At 37.0% G+C, this 18,360-nt stretch overlaps 1 protein-coding gene across 1 annotated transcript; it reads left to right on the forward strand.

The window, feature by feature from the left end:
• Positions 1-1,015: 1,015 nt before the first annotated feature.
• Positions 1,016-16,938, forward strand: ARHGAP42 (Rho GTPase activating protein 42; the record flags this gene model as incomplete). The annotated part of the gene is made up of 7 exons (XM_010175636.1): positions 1,016-1,074; positions 1,880-1,985; positions 6,649-6,808; positions 9,684-9,828; positions 12,673-13,053; positions 15,582-15,738; positions 16,876-16,938. Coding segments are annotated over 7 exons (1,071 nt in total), but the record flags the coding sequence as incomplete, so codon positions are not given.
• Between the last annotated feature and the right edge of the window lie 1,422 nt (positions 16,939-18,360).

Below are 18,360 nucleotides of genomic sequence, written 5' to 3' on the forward strand. Positions count from 1 at the left end.
ATAAATTGGCAGAATTTAATTAATTGCATTTTTTTATTTAAAATCTTTTACATTAACTACAAAACATGTTGTGCTCAGTCTTTTTTTTCTGAATCCGTTAAGCTGTATACCATGAGGTTTCATGGCATCATTGCTGGAGCAGAATAAAAATCTCTGCAAAAGCATAGGGTTTTTATCCCTCCCACACTATCGTTTTCTCTTAATTTTTTTGCTAATAAGAGACAGAATTTTCAAGAATTATGATACGTCCAAGATAACTCTTTTTTTGGGTCTCAATATATACCATTCAAAAGAAACATAATAAAAAGCATCAAATCCAGATGGTGAGTGTTCTATGCCTTCTAAAAATGTAGATTGCCTAAACCAGTCACCTAACAAAGGGCAGCATCAGAAATCCCTATTCACTCTGGAAAATATGCCGAGGATATATAGTGCAATGATCATATAAACTTCATTAAAAGGACTGGCTTTGGTTGAAGAAATTTATAATACATCTTCAGCAGCACAAATAATTGTAGATATTCTATTTGTGAACTTACAACTTGAGCTAGCAGTAGCTGTGTGTTTGTGTTGTCTATAAGGCTAGTCACAGCCTGCCTTTCAGAGGAGGACTCTTCTAGGATCTCTCAGGTCAGAATTTCAGTCCCAAATTTCATCATGTTTTTGCCTTTCTTGGACAAAAGATCACTTCTGCAGCCCAGTGCCCCATGTTCTACAGCTGTCTTTGTTCCTGTTCTACAGTATGGAAACCAGAGAACAGTGAGTCTCTGTGCTGAAGTCAGTGCCAATGGTATTTCCCTTATTAACTTACATGGTGACAGATTTTCAGACTACGTACAAGACTGAGCTGTATACTACTTGCATTCAGTCATCACTGAATTTGGTTTCCTACAGCATACCAATATACATTCTGCAGATGTTGAGGACTATCATAATCACATCAGTAAAACTTAAAGATTTTGAGTAATGCTTTTTTTTTTTTTTAACTTTCTTTTTAATATTTTTTTACAACCAGATGTCTTTCAGAACCACTGATGACTTTCAAGCTGCACAAAGATTTCATTGTTGCTGTTAGTAAGTAAAGTAATAAATACACTTTCATGAAAGTCCTATTGTTTCTAACCCTTAGTTACTATCCTTATTTTTTTCCTTGGTCTGTTATTCAGTGATCCAGCTGTGGATCCGAGTTCCTCCTTGTCACTGTATGTGACAGCACAGTGCCACATGAAAGCCCTCAAAACAGAGAAGTCACACTACATGACTTCAGTGGTTTGTTCTGATTTTTTAGAGGTTCTGTGTGACTGCTTTCTGCATGAAATTTTGAACCTTAATTTATATGTTCGTTTGTTTTATGTGGGCTGGTAATTCTTTTATAGCATTCATCCCTCTCATCCAGGGACCTTTTTTTTCACAGCTTGCCTTGATAAATAGGAGGGGGTGATAATTATCTCTTCTCAAACAGTGTAATTAGACACAGAGATAGTAAGATTGTTTTTCTAACAATTCCAGTTTAGAATTTGAAGTTATTTCCCCTTTTCCTCTTGCCTTGATAAGAATAAAAGACACTCAAGAATTTTAGATATTTTCAATATCAAAGGGTAAAATCTTGGATTTCACTGAAGTGGCACATTGGGTCAAAATTGCCACAAATTTTGTTGGTTCCAGTATCAGTGGTAACTGCTTTTGGCAAGTTACTTGAAATATAGATTTCAGAATGTTTTAAAAAATATAATAAAATAGTCCTCATCATTTTAAAGGCTAATTGTGTTTGGCTCCTTGTAATGCATGTGTGTATTAGCCTACAGGCATTAGTGCCACTTGTAGTCACATCTTACCACATATTCTAATTCATCAACAATATTTGCTTTCTGTTCAATAGAGTCAGATGATCAGAACTACAGAGTTGAGGCAGTGCATGCGCTTGTGCATAAGTTACCAGAGAAGAACAGAGAGATGCTGGACATCCTAATCAAGCACTTGGTCAAGTAATTCTTCTTTATTTTTCTCTTCAGTATTATTGTAAGATGTGGTTATTTTTGCTTTAAATTTGCCAGTGTTGCTTAATCCATTCTCTGTCATTTCTAAAATGCTGTTCTCAACATAGCTGAAGAATACTCACTGTAGAAACAAAATAAAAAATAACACGATAAAGAGTCACCAAGATGACCAAGTATGTTTATAACATAAACCCACTCAATGTTTTCATTCACGTTCCTACTTAACAACAGGAATAGGCACTACTTAAATTTAAGAAACATCTAAAACTATGCTAAGGTTGATAGAAAATGCTGGTTTGAATATGACTTGAGGCCCACACTGTTTCAGAAGTGGAGAGTAACTAATACGTTAAGACTTGTCCTTTACGTTTGATCTTATTTTTCTAACAGCTCTAAAATGTAGTATCATTTGAAAACACTAATTTGAAGTATTATTATTTGTATTTTGGTAGCTATATAAATGTCCGAGCTCACTTTTGAATCTCCCTTGTTTCATTAACTTCTCTGAGTATTAATTAAATGTCAGATGGAAAAGATTTTGGTTTTCTTTGAACTGATGACCTTTTGTCTTCACAGAATTACACTTAGCATGTTCTGTGAGACAAAAAAGACAAGTTTTTATTCTCTTGTGTCTCTCTATCGCTAGCTGTGGTTACACACCATTATGACTTTATAATTTATCCTATTTCTGCATCAAATGTTATTAATCTGAGTTTTACTAAATCTTTGATCAGTTTTTACTGGTATTTGCTTAATAGTTTTTAATATGTGTTATTCTTTCTGATTTAGGATGCTATATACTTTTTAGTAGATTTCTCAGTGATCTGGGCACATGAATACTGAACAGCAGTTGTTCAATAAGGCCCACTGACTGAGATATGTAGAAGGCAAAAGAGAGGAGTCCATATTGTTTTCATTCTCTTTATTACATCCCAACTGTTTTGTTTTTGTGATCACAGCTTAAGCCAGAGCCTGTAGTAACCTGTCTACAGTGGAGTGTAATGCAGTTTAGATTCCTCTTATAGATGTGAGAGCTTTGAAAATGTCTTTGATTTGAAATTATTTAGTCCTAATAAATTATTTTTAGTTCTTTATGTCATTAGCCCCTGGAGAACTAACATGATAGGGAACAGCTGTGGATGCTTCTATTGATTAGGCAGACCTTGCATCTCCTTAGACATGGGGTAACCCAGAGAACCAGGTGAAAGCAAGTTTCATAAGTTTCATTACTCACTGAGTTGTTTGATAAGCTAAAAAATATAATATCTACTGCTTTCTAATCCTTTAATGAAGGATTAATGATGTTTGTAAAAGCTGCTAGTCTGGAAGCCTCAAAATTAGAAATATATATACATAGGAACTGACTTACTTCTAGTCAGAATTAGTTATAGGCAAACATTTCTTTCTTGACCTCTTTTCCTGCCTTCTTTATTCTCAATATGACCCCAGATGCATTTACAAAGAAAAGCATGCCAGCAGTGTTCCCTTCTTTAATTGTTCTCTTTAATTCTTGCCTATTACATCTTTGATGCAGTTCTCATTTCTGATAAATTTAAACTTACGGTTTTATACTGAAAACTTTCAGTTCTTTTCTTTCCAATGTTCAGTTCACCCCTTCTAATTTCTCATATAATTTGCCAGCTGTTGTTTATGCCAGCAATTCTAATGAGACTGAATTCAAAATTGGTGTCTTGATTGTATCAGTTATCTTCCTTCCTTATCTTTTTCCTAGCACTGTGTGGAGATTTTTCAAGGAACAAATGGCAGATAAAATGCCTAATTTTATATAAATGGGAAAATATGAAAAAAAAAACCCCAACCTCCTGTTGCTTCACTCTTTTGTTTAAAATCCAATTTCAAAATGTGCATCCTTTCCCTATATTTCTTGTAGGTGTTCATTTCCTTTATGTATGATTTTGTGTCTAGGTGAAAATATTATACTTTTAACTAGGAGTTATAAAATAAGGATAATTTTATTTTCTCTTGGTTTAGGTTTTAAGGTCTTTACAGCTTTGTCTATCCTGAATTTTGTGTCTCTGTGCAAAATTAAACGTGATCCAGATGTAGATAATACCAAAAACAAACAAACAAGCAAATCCAGCAAACCCAGGGAAAAGCACCCTGCAGAGGTGATGCTGTGTGACTGTGTACTCAGTCAGCAGCTAGGTAAACACGAGAAGTTGGATGTTATTTTCAGATAGGTAACTCATTTTTTGATTTTAAACCTTCCTAGTCAAATTACTTGCCAACTTTAAAGAATAAATTGTTCTTTGGTATAATTTAATAACACCATACTTTTCTAAGGTAGATAGTCAGAAGTCTGCGATCTGTCAGTATCAAAAATTTGCTGGTGATATATCAAGAAAGATATTTTGAGGAGAAAGCAACTGCACCTTAATGAATGTCTTACAGCTACCTGAAATGCATTATTACCTTGGCCTGTATCTATTCGTAGCCCAGCAACAGTAGGACTAGGTCAGGGGAAATTGGTTATCAAAATGATCCATTTACAGGCCTGGGTTTTTTCTATTTTGCAAGAAATTGAGCCTTTGAAATGCTTTGCAGAAAGTTCTTTCTGGTTACAATGGTATTAAATTCACCATTCCTTTTATTAACCAGGCTACCAAATTTGTAACCAAGGAAACCCAAACACAGGACAAACACTCCTTTGTGTCTTACACTGCAAACTATAATGTTTGTGTAAGAGACCTTAACAGTTACTGTGCAAAACAAAGCAGAGTAGCATTGCAAAGGATGGTATTTTTTTTACATTTTTCTAACAAACCTAGAGCTCAGTAATTCAGAATTACATTTTTATTAAAATACTAGTGGACTTCCCAAACATCTGTTAGTCACCTAAGCAAAAAATAAGATCTGTTACAGAGAAAAGTAGATGAAGATAATTGGCTAAAAATGTGCTTTCACAGAGTAGTCATTTTCATGATGTGGCTTCCAAATAACAACCTCTATCAGTGTATTTCTCTGAAGTAAAATTTTGGAAAGTTTTTTTGGCTTAACTTAATGAAGCAACATAGGCAGCGAGTAAGAAGATAGGCATTTATTTTCCTGCAGTTTATAATCATGTTGTCTCCAGCACAAACCTTTTCCCATATTTCTCCTGCCTCTCAATGTGAATGTGGTGCTAAAACATTCCTGTTCCAAATGTGAGGGGAGTATTACTTCATTATAGAAGTAATTGTACAGTCTCTCTCACCTCTATACCAAGATAATTCCACTCCTCTACTCATTCTGTGTATCATTAGTGTCTACTCAACAGTGAAACTGAGAGCAAGGGTAATGTGTGAGTCCAAACATGGGTTTGATCCTGATCCTAGCAAAATCCCTCAGTAGCTTTGGGAAAATCTCACATTCTTTCTGTCCCTGACTTTTTAATCTTTGTAAGGGGATAGTATTTGTGTTATTTGCTACCGAACTCTAATATTAGATAGATAGTTTTGCTGATGTTATGAACAAATCAAGCTATCTGAGAGTATAATTGGAAGGAAAATGTAGCAGATGTCTCCATAAACCTGACTAATGAAGGCTGTCAGAGAAAACCAGAAGATAAAGTTTTCTCCTACCTGCTAGTCTTCAGGATTTTATAGATTTTACTGTTTCTTAATTTTAAAAGGAAGAAGGGTTATTTTAATTATGTAGGAAATAGATAAAAATACTCAACTGGACAATGGTAGCAGATAGCAGTGAGAAGGAAGAGGAAAATGTGAATAATTGCCTCAATAACTGATTCTATTTGGTAGCAGATCCAGTAAAATTAATGATTAAGACAATTACCAAATCTTTTCTTGGCATGATATTTCTCAGACGTGAGACAATAGGGCAGCTGTGACTGGGGAATCACTGGCAGTTATTGTGAAGGATTTACGATGATACAGTTTTTATTCGGCAAATCTTATTCATAAGGAGAGAAAAGGGGCATTGAGGATTACTGATTGATGGTTTTCATTTTACTATCTGATAAATTATTGGAAAAACTAAGTTTCTAAATTCTACTAAGTGATAACAGAATATAAACAAGTAAAAGGTTAATATATTTTAAAGCCAGAATATGTCATTATGATCATCTAGTGTTATTTATACCACAGTAACAATTATTTCACTGACTTCATTGATCCCATGTTTTCAACACATTAATAAATAGATCCTATTGAAATTTAAGTGTTTTCAGTAGCTAAATTTCTCTCCGTTACATGAAAGCTAAGGTATATCGTTGACCTTCGTTATATCATAGTATTTTCAGTCAATCCAACATCAAGTATTTAAGTTCCTGTATAATCACTGGAGAGAGATAGGTACCTACCCTAAGACTCCTAAACTTCCCGTGTTCTGGAACTCTCTGTGAAGACCTTTGAAGGTAGTTGCTTTTCCCTGATGATTATGTCAGGAACTTAAATACTTACCCTAGGAAGATGTGCTCATTGTCCGCTAAGTTATTGCAGAATGGGAACCTTAATGGAAATACAGTAGTTGTACTACACTGCATTTTGACTCTAGTAAAAGTTTAAAAAATGTTTTTAAAGGGGAGGCATGAAATTGGGATGTTGTTAAAGAAATAGTCTTAACAGGTTTTTGCCTGTTGGAATTGTAGTTTAGCACAACTATGTAATTGCATATTGTTTGTGTTCATTTAAAGGGTGTCATTACACAGTCAGCAAAATCTAATGACTGTATCCAACCTTGGTGTTATCTTTGGACCAACTCTGATGAGAGCCCAAGAAGAAACCGTGGCTGCTATGATGAACATTAAGTTTCAGAATATCGTCGTTGAAATTCTGATAGAGCATTATGAAAAGGTAGAAATACATTATCTGACTGTTTTATGATAAAGTGGATCTAAGATCTCATTTTCATTACTATCCTTAAAGTCTTAAGAATAAGAAAACTAGCATTTGTAGAAGGAATTTGATAGAAAGAATGCCTTCCTCCCACCCCATGCTATGGATCTGTGTTCCTAGCAAGTCTTTTGTGGCTATGCAAGGTATAGATCCAAGGCATAATATCCCATGCTTTGAAGGAGTTGCTCCAAATCCTCAGTTGCTTTCTGATGATTGCTGTGTTCTTATATCTAGAAACAGAATGAGAAGGTAATAACTTTTCTCCCAGCTCCTCCATCTCTTTCATGCTAGCACTGTGTGCAGATTCACTCTGGGTGAATGCATAGATTCTTCTCTGAGTGCATCAAGTCAGTCTTTTTGACCATTGCTGTCCTTTGGGGTTATGCCAGCTGCACAGTGGAGATTTAGTCCCACCTATCGTCATGAAACCCTAAACATCCTTTAGTTCCTCTTTTCATGAGCAGCATCAATGTGGGTGCCCAGCACAATCCCCCATTTCTGTGTGCTGTGTCATTTTTCATGTGTGTAGGTACTAGATCAAAAGTAAAAAAAGCAAAGAAAAAAAATAATGTATCTCAGATGAGGTTTTATTCCTAGTTTTGCAGGTTTTAAGCCCATTGTGTCTTTGTGATTTAAAAGTTCTTAAATACTCTGGAACATACAAACTTCTCTAGGTAATTCTTTTGCTTTGAAGAAAGGCCTGTCTGTGACTGCCTGGTTTACTTTTTTTTTGTCCAAGGAGACCAGTAACAGTAAAGGTCCATCTCAAACTCTTTCCTGGAATGTTGAATAAGAACTGTTTCAGGGCTTGCGAAGGAAAATCCATGAATTCTTAAACACTTACTGCAAGTATCAGCTTCACTGAAAAGCCTACTCAGATTTTATTTTATTTTAAACTATTTGATTTCAGAACTCAGCAGAACAGTCAAGACCTCTTTTACTTGGTCATCAAAAGAAATACTATTTTTGGCATCTTTTATTGATACCTATCACCTTCTCTGATGACTAACAAAATAAAGTGAAAAAAACCTTGGGTTTCTTGCATTCCATGTTATTCAGCTAAGGGGCAGTCCTCAGGCAATACCAGGATCCCCTGCACTGGTTGGTCAGTAAGTATTGACAGTACTGCTTGGTACCACCAGTTACATTTCATAGGGACTCAAAATTAGTATGATACTGATGATACTGATAACCTCCTTGCCTGTAGCTCCAAAACATGTATATTACATGTTTCCAACACTGAATCTCCCTTCCAGAAAATTACAAACTCATTCAATACAAAGACCATGGCTGCACAACCAAAATCACCGTTGCTCTATTTCTCTGTCCACAGACATATTTTTATATTAGTGCTCCTCACTAACGCGTAATACAGTATTAATGTACTTCAAGAGCATCTCCAGACATCCATTAAAGTGTTTCCTACCATGCAAGTATATTTGCTTTCTTCCATTTCTGTGAATGACATAGGAGGTATCTTTTCATTGTTCACTTCATCCTCTTCTGGGAGTTCCCCATTGAGAGGGGATCCAGAAGTCCTTGCAAAGACTTATTTTGGCATTGCACGGTATTTAACCTACGACACTTGGCCCTCTCTATGCTGTGGAGATCGGACACTTCTAATCCTTCAGTAGCTTAACTGAATAGACAATCTTTGTCTTTAAAACCTCTTCTCCATTCTACAGGACTAATACCACTTCCTTCCACAGAATGCCATAAGAGATATGGGACAGGCTGCCCAGGGAGGTTGTGGAGTCTCCATCTCTGGAGATGTTCAAAACCCACCTGGACACCTTCCTGTGCAACCAGTTGTAGGGAACCTGCTTTGGCAGAGGGGTTGGACTAGATGATCTCTTGAGGTCCCTTCCAACCCCCACCATTCTGTGATTCTGTGATAGAGTTTACAGTCTACACTAGGAGGAATAGGTGAGAAAGGACATCTGGAAGAAAAACACGCAAATCTTTTGGTTATATTTTTTGCCTTAGTCATCCTCCAAGGCAATTATCATTTTTATTAGAAGTAACCAAGAAAGTTTTTAGAGTCTTTCAAGAACTCTAATGCATGTCTTGGATATTGCAAAACAGGTGATACAAATTACTCAGATTACTGGACTTTCTGTATTGTCCTTGCTGGCAAGCTTGCCATACTTATGAGCAAAGAGTTCTCTAAAAACTCATGTCTCATGTACTTTTGTCAGATTGCAATATTCAGATACCCCAAAAAATTTTAGGTTTTTCTGCAGTAGTGAAGTGTAAAATTGACCAGTGGTAGCAGAGATATGTAAAAGATAAAAAGCAGGAGATGCTCTGAATATAAAGATGCTCCTTATCAAACTTGATATGTTTGGCAAAATAAAGTGGTTTTCTGTAATACAAACTGGATTGTAGTAGGTTACAACTATAAAAAATTTCTGTGACATGCAAAAGCTTTCACAGGAACACAGAGAAAAAATTCAGTCTTTTCATAATGTTTTAAAAAATTTATTACTTCTTGGGCAGGAGTTAGTTGTAAGCATGTATTGTATGTTTAACAATTTAGACTTTTAAGAACTTCTTAACAAGGACTAGAGAATAAAACAATTTAAACAAATATTTTTATATAATTAGTATAAATTTTAAGTACAGCTCAATATAGTCGTTCTTGGATTGTAAAATGAGATCAGAGCAAAGCTTATATTCTATGAATTTACTCTTTTGTAATGTGTGAGACTATTACAGCATTAATTTCAGGTGCAGTGGTGAGGAAAACAAATGGATTAATAATGGACTTATAAGAGTACCTGTTGTTTATGTCATTTATTTTCACTTTTGTTTTTTTTTTTTAATCATGCAGATATTTCACACTGCACCAGACCCCAATATTCCTCTTCCCCAACCTCAGTCTCGATCAGGTTCAAGAAGGACAAGAGCAATTTGTCTCTCCACAGGTTCACGTAAACCCAAAGGAAGATACACACCATGTCTAGCAGATCCTGACAGTAAGTTTGTCCTTATTGACTCTTTATCTTCCTTTTTATGTCTTTTAGCTTTCCTGAATAATATCCAGTAAGTATTGTATTCCAGTAATTAGAAGCATAACAGATGGGATTTTGCTAGCTTTTTAACCTCTGTGAGTCACAGCCGTGCTGTTAAATGACGACATTCTTTGCTTCTCTAAGATGAGGAAGGGTGTTTGGTTTTAGGCAAGTCTTGTATTGCATACACTGTTCAAAAATCTTTTACAGTACACTTTATATTCTAATCTAAATATGATCTGCTTTGAAGCTCTGAGCAGTTTATTATATGAAATTCACCTTATTTGCTTGTCAAGATGATTGTTAAGGTTGTGAAACCATAAATAGAATCTTTCCTCTCCTCTTGTAATAAATGTAATTTAGTCAAGGTCAGGTGATCAAAACCATTACTTGGCTTTTTTAACATGCATGAAACTGGTCACTGGTTCAAAGTCAGCCACTGCGTAGGTTTGCCAAAACCACTGAAATGTTCTCAGTTTTTCTGGAGTAGGAAGAACTCTAATATATTGGGGAGAAACAGTATACTCATGGCTTACCATTTAACAGCAGGGAGTTATGTGTGTAATTAATTGCTTTTTTAGAATGCTTATTCATTTTCATGTAAATGTGACTATTTAAAGGTTACACTTCATTCATTTTCATCTAGTGAGCAGTCACTTTGTTACTTACTGGCTGTACCATTGGGAAGTATTGACACTGAAGCAAAGATTAAGTTGTTAACAGTTCCCCTACTGCAGCAGACTTCCAAAAGAACTTCTGTGTCCCTTCGTCCCTCAAGGAGATTTACATGAAACTGGTATTCTAAATTAAGTTAAGGTACAGGTGTACCTTCTAAATTAAGTTAAGGTACAGGTGTTCTTGAGAATCTCTAGTAATTCCTAAGTCTGTAATTTTAGGAAATGTAGCCACAGTATACGCTGGCACAGGTGCTGCATTTTCCATAGGTTTATATTACATGATTCCTGCCAGTGAGAGTTTAAATACTAATGAGAGCAATAGCTGCCTACACATTGGTTGCCAGTGTGAATGGCATGGGATCCCGGGTAAGACCTTACAGAAGAGCCGTCATTTACATTCACCAGACAAGAAACTGGGTGAGTTTCAGCTGGTTTTTGCTGTGTAACTGCAATGAATGAATGCCAGCATAAAAATCAGGCATCTCTGTGCAAGCATTTTGCAGTGCACGTGTAAGCAATTTGCAAAACACAGGCAGGCTCATGCTTCCTCATTGAGACACGTCTTGTGCTGGCAGCTGGATTGAAACTAGGTCTGACCCACGGGCTCTCCACTTGTGCTTTGCTTATTAGCTAAGCTCAGCACTTGCTACACAAGTCACAGTTAAGATATCGCTTGTGTCTGGAAGGCTGGGGCAAAAGCAGAGGTATTCTCCTTGCCAAATATCTTTAGGTGTGGATGGAGACAGGCAAGAGAGAGCCTTGGCTTCTGGCAGTAGCAAATTCTGCAGTACTAGATGGCTTTAAGTCATCACTGAAATGAAGCGTGGACACTTAACTATATTGCAGGAACTTAAGGAATTCTGTATGGCATGACAAAGGTTTCAAATGGTAGGGAATGATACAAAATGATAGAAAATGTATCTGACAAATTTATCCTTCAGACAATCTTGCAATTTTCAAGGGACTAATGGTTTTTAAAGGGACAAGATGAGGGACAGTCTAATCTGGAATACCAGAGTTCTGTCCAGAAATGTACAGAAAATTTCAGGTTATTATACCAGTGACACTACTGTTGTCAGATCCACTACACAAAGCAGTGGTATTTGTGACCTTATCTGTAGTGTTGTGTGTGGTTATAGTTACTTGTTGCCAAGGATATTGAAACATGTGGAGGCCAAAGCAGCTGTATCATGTTGATATCTTATAACTAGTGTGTGGTTGAAGAATATATATTCTCTGCTTCTTGTGATTTTTTTTTTAATTATATCTCTTAGTTTTTCCAATAAATCCTACTAGGAACCAATGTATGATTCACTAGACTGAATCTAGTCTTCAAGATAATTCAGCTCTCGCTGTATTTATTATACGCCAGTCCTTCCTCAATTCTGATGAGTGTTCCTAGCTTTATATCATCAGATAATTTCTTTAGTATATTCCCAGTTTTTGTTGCATTATCTCCAAGATTATTGGATATAAGATCAGTACAAAGATTGTTGTGTAGGTAGGTAAATTTCTGTAATATCAGTCTAATTAAAGAAATTAATCAAATGTTCAAGTTGTAAGGAATAAGTTGTCCTTCTGCAGGATAGATATTTTATGATAGGCATGACAATTCAGAAAATAGGATATGTATAGATAGACTGCAGGGATCCTCAGCAACTAGGTAACCAAAGTAAAATTTAATTCTTGTGCTGGCAGGCAATACAATCACGTGTGTAAAAACATAAATGTGACAAGTGTCACATTTACCTTATCACGAAAATCCAGCAAGATGCTTACTAGAAAGATACTGCGACACTGTAACTATTGAATTTCCCAAGGATATTTATATCACAAGCAGTGCTTTGACAATGCAAACTTCTATGCAAAATAGTTTAGCCTGTAGCCTGTTATGTTCATCAACTCTAAAAAAAATATCCACAAAATGCAGCTCTTGCAGGTTAAAGATAGGAATATGTATGAAACTTAGAGTAACTAAATAGATATTTTGTCTTAAGAATCAGTGCCTCTGGAACCGCAGGTTAATGAATTTAATGACAAGTAAGGTGCAAGGAGCTAGAGGTGGCATGAGAGAAATGCACATTATTAGAAAAAGTAATTACATTTTTTTGTTTCCCTCACTCCTCCCTAGGTGACTCATACAGCAGTAGCCCAGACAGCACTCCCATGGGCAGCATTGAATCTCTCTCTTCTCACTCCTCCGAGCAGAACAGCACTACCAAATGCACTCCCTCGCAGCCACGGGAGAAATCAGGAGGGATTCCATGGATTGCCTCTCCCCCTTCTTCTAACGGCCAGAAGAGTTCAGGCCTTTGGACTACAAGTCCAGAATCCTCATCAAAGGAGGATGCAACCAAAACAGATGTGGAGTCAGACTGCCAAAGTGTAGCTTCTGTCACTGGACCAGAGAATGCCTCTTCACCAACAGACCTGACCAAAAAGACTTCTTACAGTCTATCTGGGCTGAAAAGGTCTTCAGCATCTTCCCTCAGATCAATTCCATCCGCTGAAGGTAATTTCCAAGGTCTTTTAGGACATTCCTGTTTACTGTGAGGCATCAGAAAATAAAAGCTGCGTCTGAACACTAACAATGCCCATTAATCATTTATGTGTATTTTTTAATTTTTATGGCATGCTCTTTCAGTTTTCAAACTGCTTCTGGCGTATTTCCATTGTTTGTTACCTGTACAGTTCACACAGCTTAAAAGCTATCAGTATTTCTCTGAATTTAGAGTACTCCATCCTGCTGTGCCTCACCTAAACCACTGATTTGAAAGGAGATTGATGGTCTGTGAGAAGGGTTGGTAGCTGTGGTTTATCACTGTGCCAAAGGAATAATTTGTTGCAACATGATTGACACAGATCAAAGCTAGTATTTAAATTTAAAAAGCACTAGGTTTAACATATCTAGCAAGTAACAGTTTCGTAACTCCTTGTCCATGCATCTCTTCAATTCACTGAAACAGGAGACTGAAGGAAAGTGGGGGCTGTTTGGTTTTGGTTTTTTTGTTTAGTTCTGGATTTTACAATCAAAGCCTTTAGTAGGACTGGACAGATGGGCTAAAAAGGTAATGTCCGGCATTGAATGTATGTCTGAAACCCTGCTGATGGAATGGCTATTTCATTCTTCGTTACTTGGATAACTTGTTAACCAGTACTGCAAGTAGATTAGCTTGAACACAAGATTATGGTTGAATGGTCCTGTATGTGGACGTGATGTACAAAGCCAACTTTAGGAATCCCATTTCAGTGCACAAGTGGGGACACAAGTCTTCCTGTTCAGTTGAAGAAGGCTGCTACTTCGAAGAACACCCTCAGAGGACTTAAGTCAAGCCTATGTTACAAATAAGCCTGTAGACAAGACTCCATACAAGACAGAGAAGCTTAAAAACATAGCTTCTTAATTTAGACAGTTCTGCTAAATGCAAAGTTAGCTGGAATGCCTGTGACCCCTTGCTGTACCTCTGTGAGTACATGAGGTGATACTGCACTATATTTACAGCTATGTGGAAATTACTTTAGAAGAAACACCTTCTTGAAATCAGTATGTATGTAGTGTTTAAGATTATAAAGATTAGCAGCCAGCACTGAAACAGTGAGCTGCAGTGGCCTGAGTGTGTTGCCACTGAGCTGTCAATAGTAAGTAATGCAAGCACAGGGTAAGGTAAATATGTGGTTATATGCAAAGTCCTAAAAGTTCAAGAAAGTTCTCTCCTCTCTGCCCCCGATGGAGTGTACAGACTTTTTCTTAAGTCTTCCAGATATTAATTAACAGTATTAAAATGTCAAATAATAATTATCATTAACAATAATTTATAATCTAGAATAATACTATAGAATCATAGAATGGTATATGTTGGAAGTGACCTTAAAGATCACAGAATCACAGAATCACACAATATTAGGGATTGGAAAGGACCTCAAAAGATCATCTAATCCAGTCCCCCTGCCGGAGCAGGAACCTAAACGAAATTACACAGGAAGGTGTCCAGGCGGGTTTTGAATGTCTCCAGAGAAGGAGACTCCACAACCTCCCTGGGCAGCCTGTACTAGATCATCTAGTTCCAACTCCCCTGCCATGGCAGGGACACCTCCCACTAGACCAGGTTGCTCAAAGCCTCATCCAACCTGGCCTTAAACACTTCCAGGGAGGGGGCATCCACAACTTCCTTGGGCAACCTGTTCCAGTGTCTGACCACCCTCACAGGAAAGAATTTCTTCTTAATATCTCATCTAAACCTACCCTCTTCCTGTTTATTACCATTACCAGAGAGTAACAATATTAATGATATAGATATTGGTTTTGTATTTTGGGATCTATTTATATTATGACAGCTTTTAAAGCATTTTTAAGCATCTGTTGTTCCTGGGAATAAAGAAACACAGAAGTAGATGGAGTTATTTTCTTGCAGAATGTACATGCGAACAAGCCAGCAGTCCACTCATAGATCAGCTTAAAGGACAGATGTGGCTATGCCTTGTATTCATTAACAGGACTTCTTTTGTGTGCAATACAGTCTGTACAGCTATAGATTTGTTTTATGAAGTTACAGTAGCAATTGTTTTAGGCAACTCATAATCATTAATTCCTAAATATTTTTTTTAAAACTGAATGAACCTTCTGTGAATACTGAAATACTAATTCTTGCAAATGAACGTGGTCTGATTTCATAGCAGATGCTGCTTTGAGCAGGAATTTGAACTAGATGACTTCTGAGATCCCTTCCAACATGAATTTTTTCTTCAATTCTATGCAGTGTACTATTTTATAAATGGTGTTTGTGTTGTTGCTTTTTAGTGAATGTACATTTAAGTACAATGTAATTTTTCAGCCTTCACAATTTTAATGTCATTTCAAATCCTGCTGTTGGTCCCTTTCTCCTGGCTTTCTGCCTGAAAGGCTGTTTTTTCTCTGTCTTAGTAAGTATTTTCTCCACCTATTTTGCCTCTTCAACAAAAAACTGGTTTCCATGTTACACACGTTGTGAAACAACTTCAAATTAGCTTTAATATTCCCTGTAATTTGGTTGTTTTCTTTAGGTAACAAAAGCTGCAGTGGATCTATACAGAGCTTATCTTCAACAGATACCAAAGATACACCGAAGGCTCCAACAAACCCTGATTTGCCTCCCAAAATGTGCAGGAGATTAAGATTAGATACTGCATCAAGTAATGGCTATCAAAGACCAGGATCTGTGTAAGTCATCAAAGCCTTTTAGAGATTTGTGTTGTTACAGTATTGTCTACTATAAAGTGATCCCAGAGAGCTACATAAGTAGTTGAAAAAGCATCTGTGAATACTTGATTTGAATATTTCTGTATTTGTGCATTATTTATCTGGCTTCATTAAAATTGTAAAGAAAGGAGACACAGCACAAAGTCTGTTGAAGTCAGTTGAAAGACTCCCATTGACTTCATTAGACTACAGATAAGGTCTATAATGAAGAAATGTATCTTTGCAAAATGATTAGTAGTATTATCTCTGGTTCTTCTGAAATTTAATATTTCAAGGAGCATAAATGCTGCTTATTGTCCATGCTGTTATGTCAAGAAGATCATCAGATCTTATTTGTGTAAGTCCAGAATTTAAGAAAGAAAAAAAACAAACTTCTGCTCTGAAATTTCTTCAGTTGCTGCATGTTAGTTAATATCTTTGGTTTTTTCTAACAGTTGGAGTTTTTTTGGGCAGGTTATGTTGAAAGGAGGATAGTTCTAAACAGTAGAGGTTATAATGTTGTTTATTGAGATTTGTGGTAGCAATGTTTCTTAGTGCTTTTAGCACAAACTTAAGAGTCAGATCTTTGCTGTAGTCCTGACTTTGACCCAGAATTTTTCTGTCCCCACGAATAAGTGATTTCCAGATCTGCAGAGCACCAAGGAGTTCTCCAAATACTGCAGCACTCCATGCAGCCTCTCCACATTTTAAACTGGAGGGGATTACTGTAGTCCTTTCACAGACTGTTGTGTCTTAAACAGAGAATCCTCCACAGCTCCAAGTTCCTGCATTACAGTGACAGACTGGCAGTAAAAACATTTCCAGTTTATCTCCTGGCCATCCACAAATAGAACTTTAGATACAGGGTGTTGAGATTTCCCTTGCTGACTCAGCAAGGCACTAGAGCATGTGGAAGTCAGGCCTCAGTTAGGTTATGCCCTTGAGAATTCTGCTGAATAGGGACTTAAATTCAGCTTTTGAGTTTCCTCTGTTTCTCTAAGTGAATAGTTAAAACAATTTTTTAAAATGTCACCATGTCTTTAGATGATTAAAAGTGAAGTTAATCTGTGTGTTTTATTAATGGGCAAAGTATAAAGCAAGGTGGTGCTTTATTTTCAGAGTGGCTGCAAGAGCCCAGTTGTTTGAAAGTGCTGGTTCACTTAGACAAGTGTCTTCGGGACGGTAAGTGCTTCACAGTATTTAACAATTTAGAAAATCCTTTCTGTTTTACTGGCTCCAGAGATTGAAGTAGAAGTGTTGGAGCTTCGTTCTGTGTCTTTTGGACAGCATCATGTGGCATGCAAAATTTTTGTGGTTTATTAAACTCATCCTTGCTCCAGAAGAAAATTAAATCTAATAGAGAATACCAGCCTATCTGGCTATTTTGCCACCTAGGGGAATTGCAATGAGAGATGCTCAGGTTAGTGATCTACTTAAGGACACAGCAACAAAAGTAAATTAACTGCATATAAATTAGGATGAGGGCGCTGTACTTATTCCATACAGCTATTCGTATATACATGCTTTCAGCAGAGTAGCAAACATGCTATTTTACAGTAATTTGATTATGTAGGCAGCAACTGCTTTAGAAAGTTTGAGATGAACTTGATCAGGATTCCTGTCTTTCCCATCACATTTTCCATGCCTCAGTATCTGTCTGGAGAAATTATTCCCCTTTTTCCTTGATAGTGTGCAGCAGGAAAGCAGGAATTATTTACATTTTCTTTACAGTTGCATGCATTTATTTAGTGGCTTTGATTCATTCTTATATTAAGTATGTTCTGATAAGTGTTCATCTAGGAAGCAGTATCTTCCATACATTACTAACCAGCCTTGGATGTGGGAAAAAAATCTCTCTCTCTTTTCACTGTCCCTGCATTTCAAGTTTTTTGAGACAGAATATATCATAGAATCATAGAATGCTGTGAGTGGGAAGGGACCCACAGGGATCATTGAGTCCAACTCTTGCCCTAGCACAGGACAATCTGAGGGCATTGTCCAAATGCTTCTTGAATATTGTCAGGCTTGGTGCCATGACTGCCCCCCTGGGGAGCCTGTTCCAGTGCTCCACCACCGTCTGGGTGAAGAACCTTTTCCTAACAGCCAACCTCGCCCTACCCTGGCACATCTTCCTGCCATTTCCCCTGTCTACCATTGGTGGCCAGAGAGAAGAAACCAGCACCTGCCCCTCCTCTTCCCCTTGGGAGGAAGTTACAGACTATGATGAGATCTCCTCTCAAGTCTCCTCTTCTCCAGGCTGAACAATCCAAGTGACTTCAGCCTCTCCTCATATGGCTTCCCCTCTAAACCCTTCACCAATTTAGTGGCCTCCTCTGGACACCCTCCAGTAGCTTTGTATCCTTTTTATCCTGTGGTGCCCCAAACTGTACTTACTGATACCAGGAACTGTCAAGCTTACTGGAACTGTCAAGTAATAGGGAAAAAAAAAAAAGTTAATTGAAGAGTAGTAATCTAATGTAGCGTGGCTGTGAATGAAGATGCCAACATGTGCTGAGATGTGCAGCAGTGGAACATGGCTGTCCTCTCTGACAGATCTATCAGGGGTGAGATAGAGAAAGCTGACCTGCAAAGGCCCACTGATTT

This window comes from Antrostomus carolinensis, unplaced genomic scaffold (assembly GCF_000700745.2).
Source record: "Antrostomus carolinensis isolate BGI_N321 unplaced genomic scaffold, ASM70074v2 scaffold49059, whole genome shotgun sequence".
NCBI classification, from domain to species: Eukaryota; Metazoa; Chordata; class Aves; order Caprimulgiformes; family Caprimulgidae; genus Antrostomus; species Antrostomus carolinensis.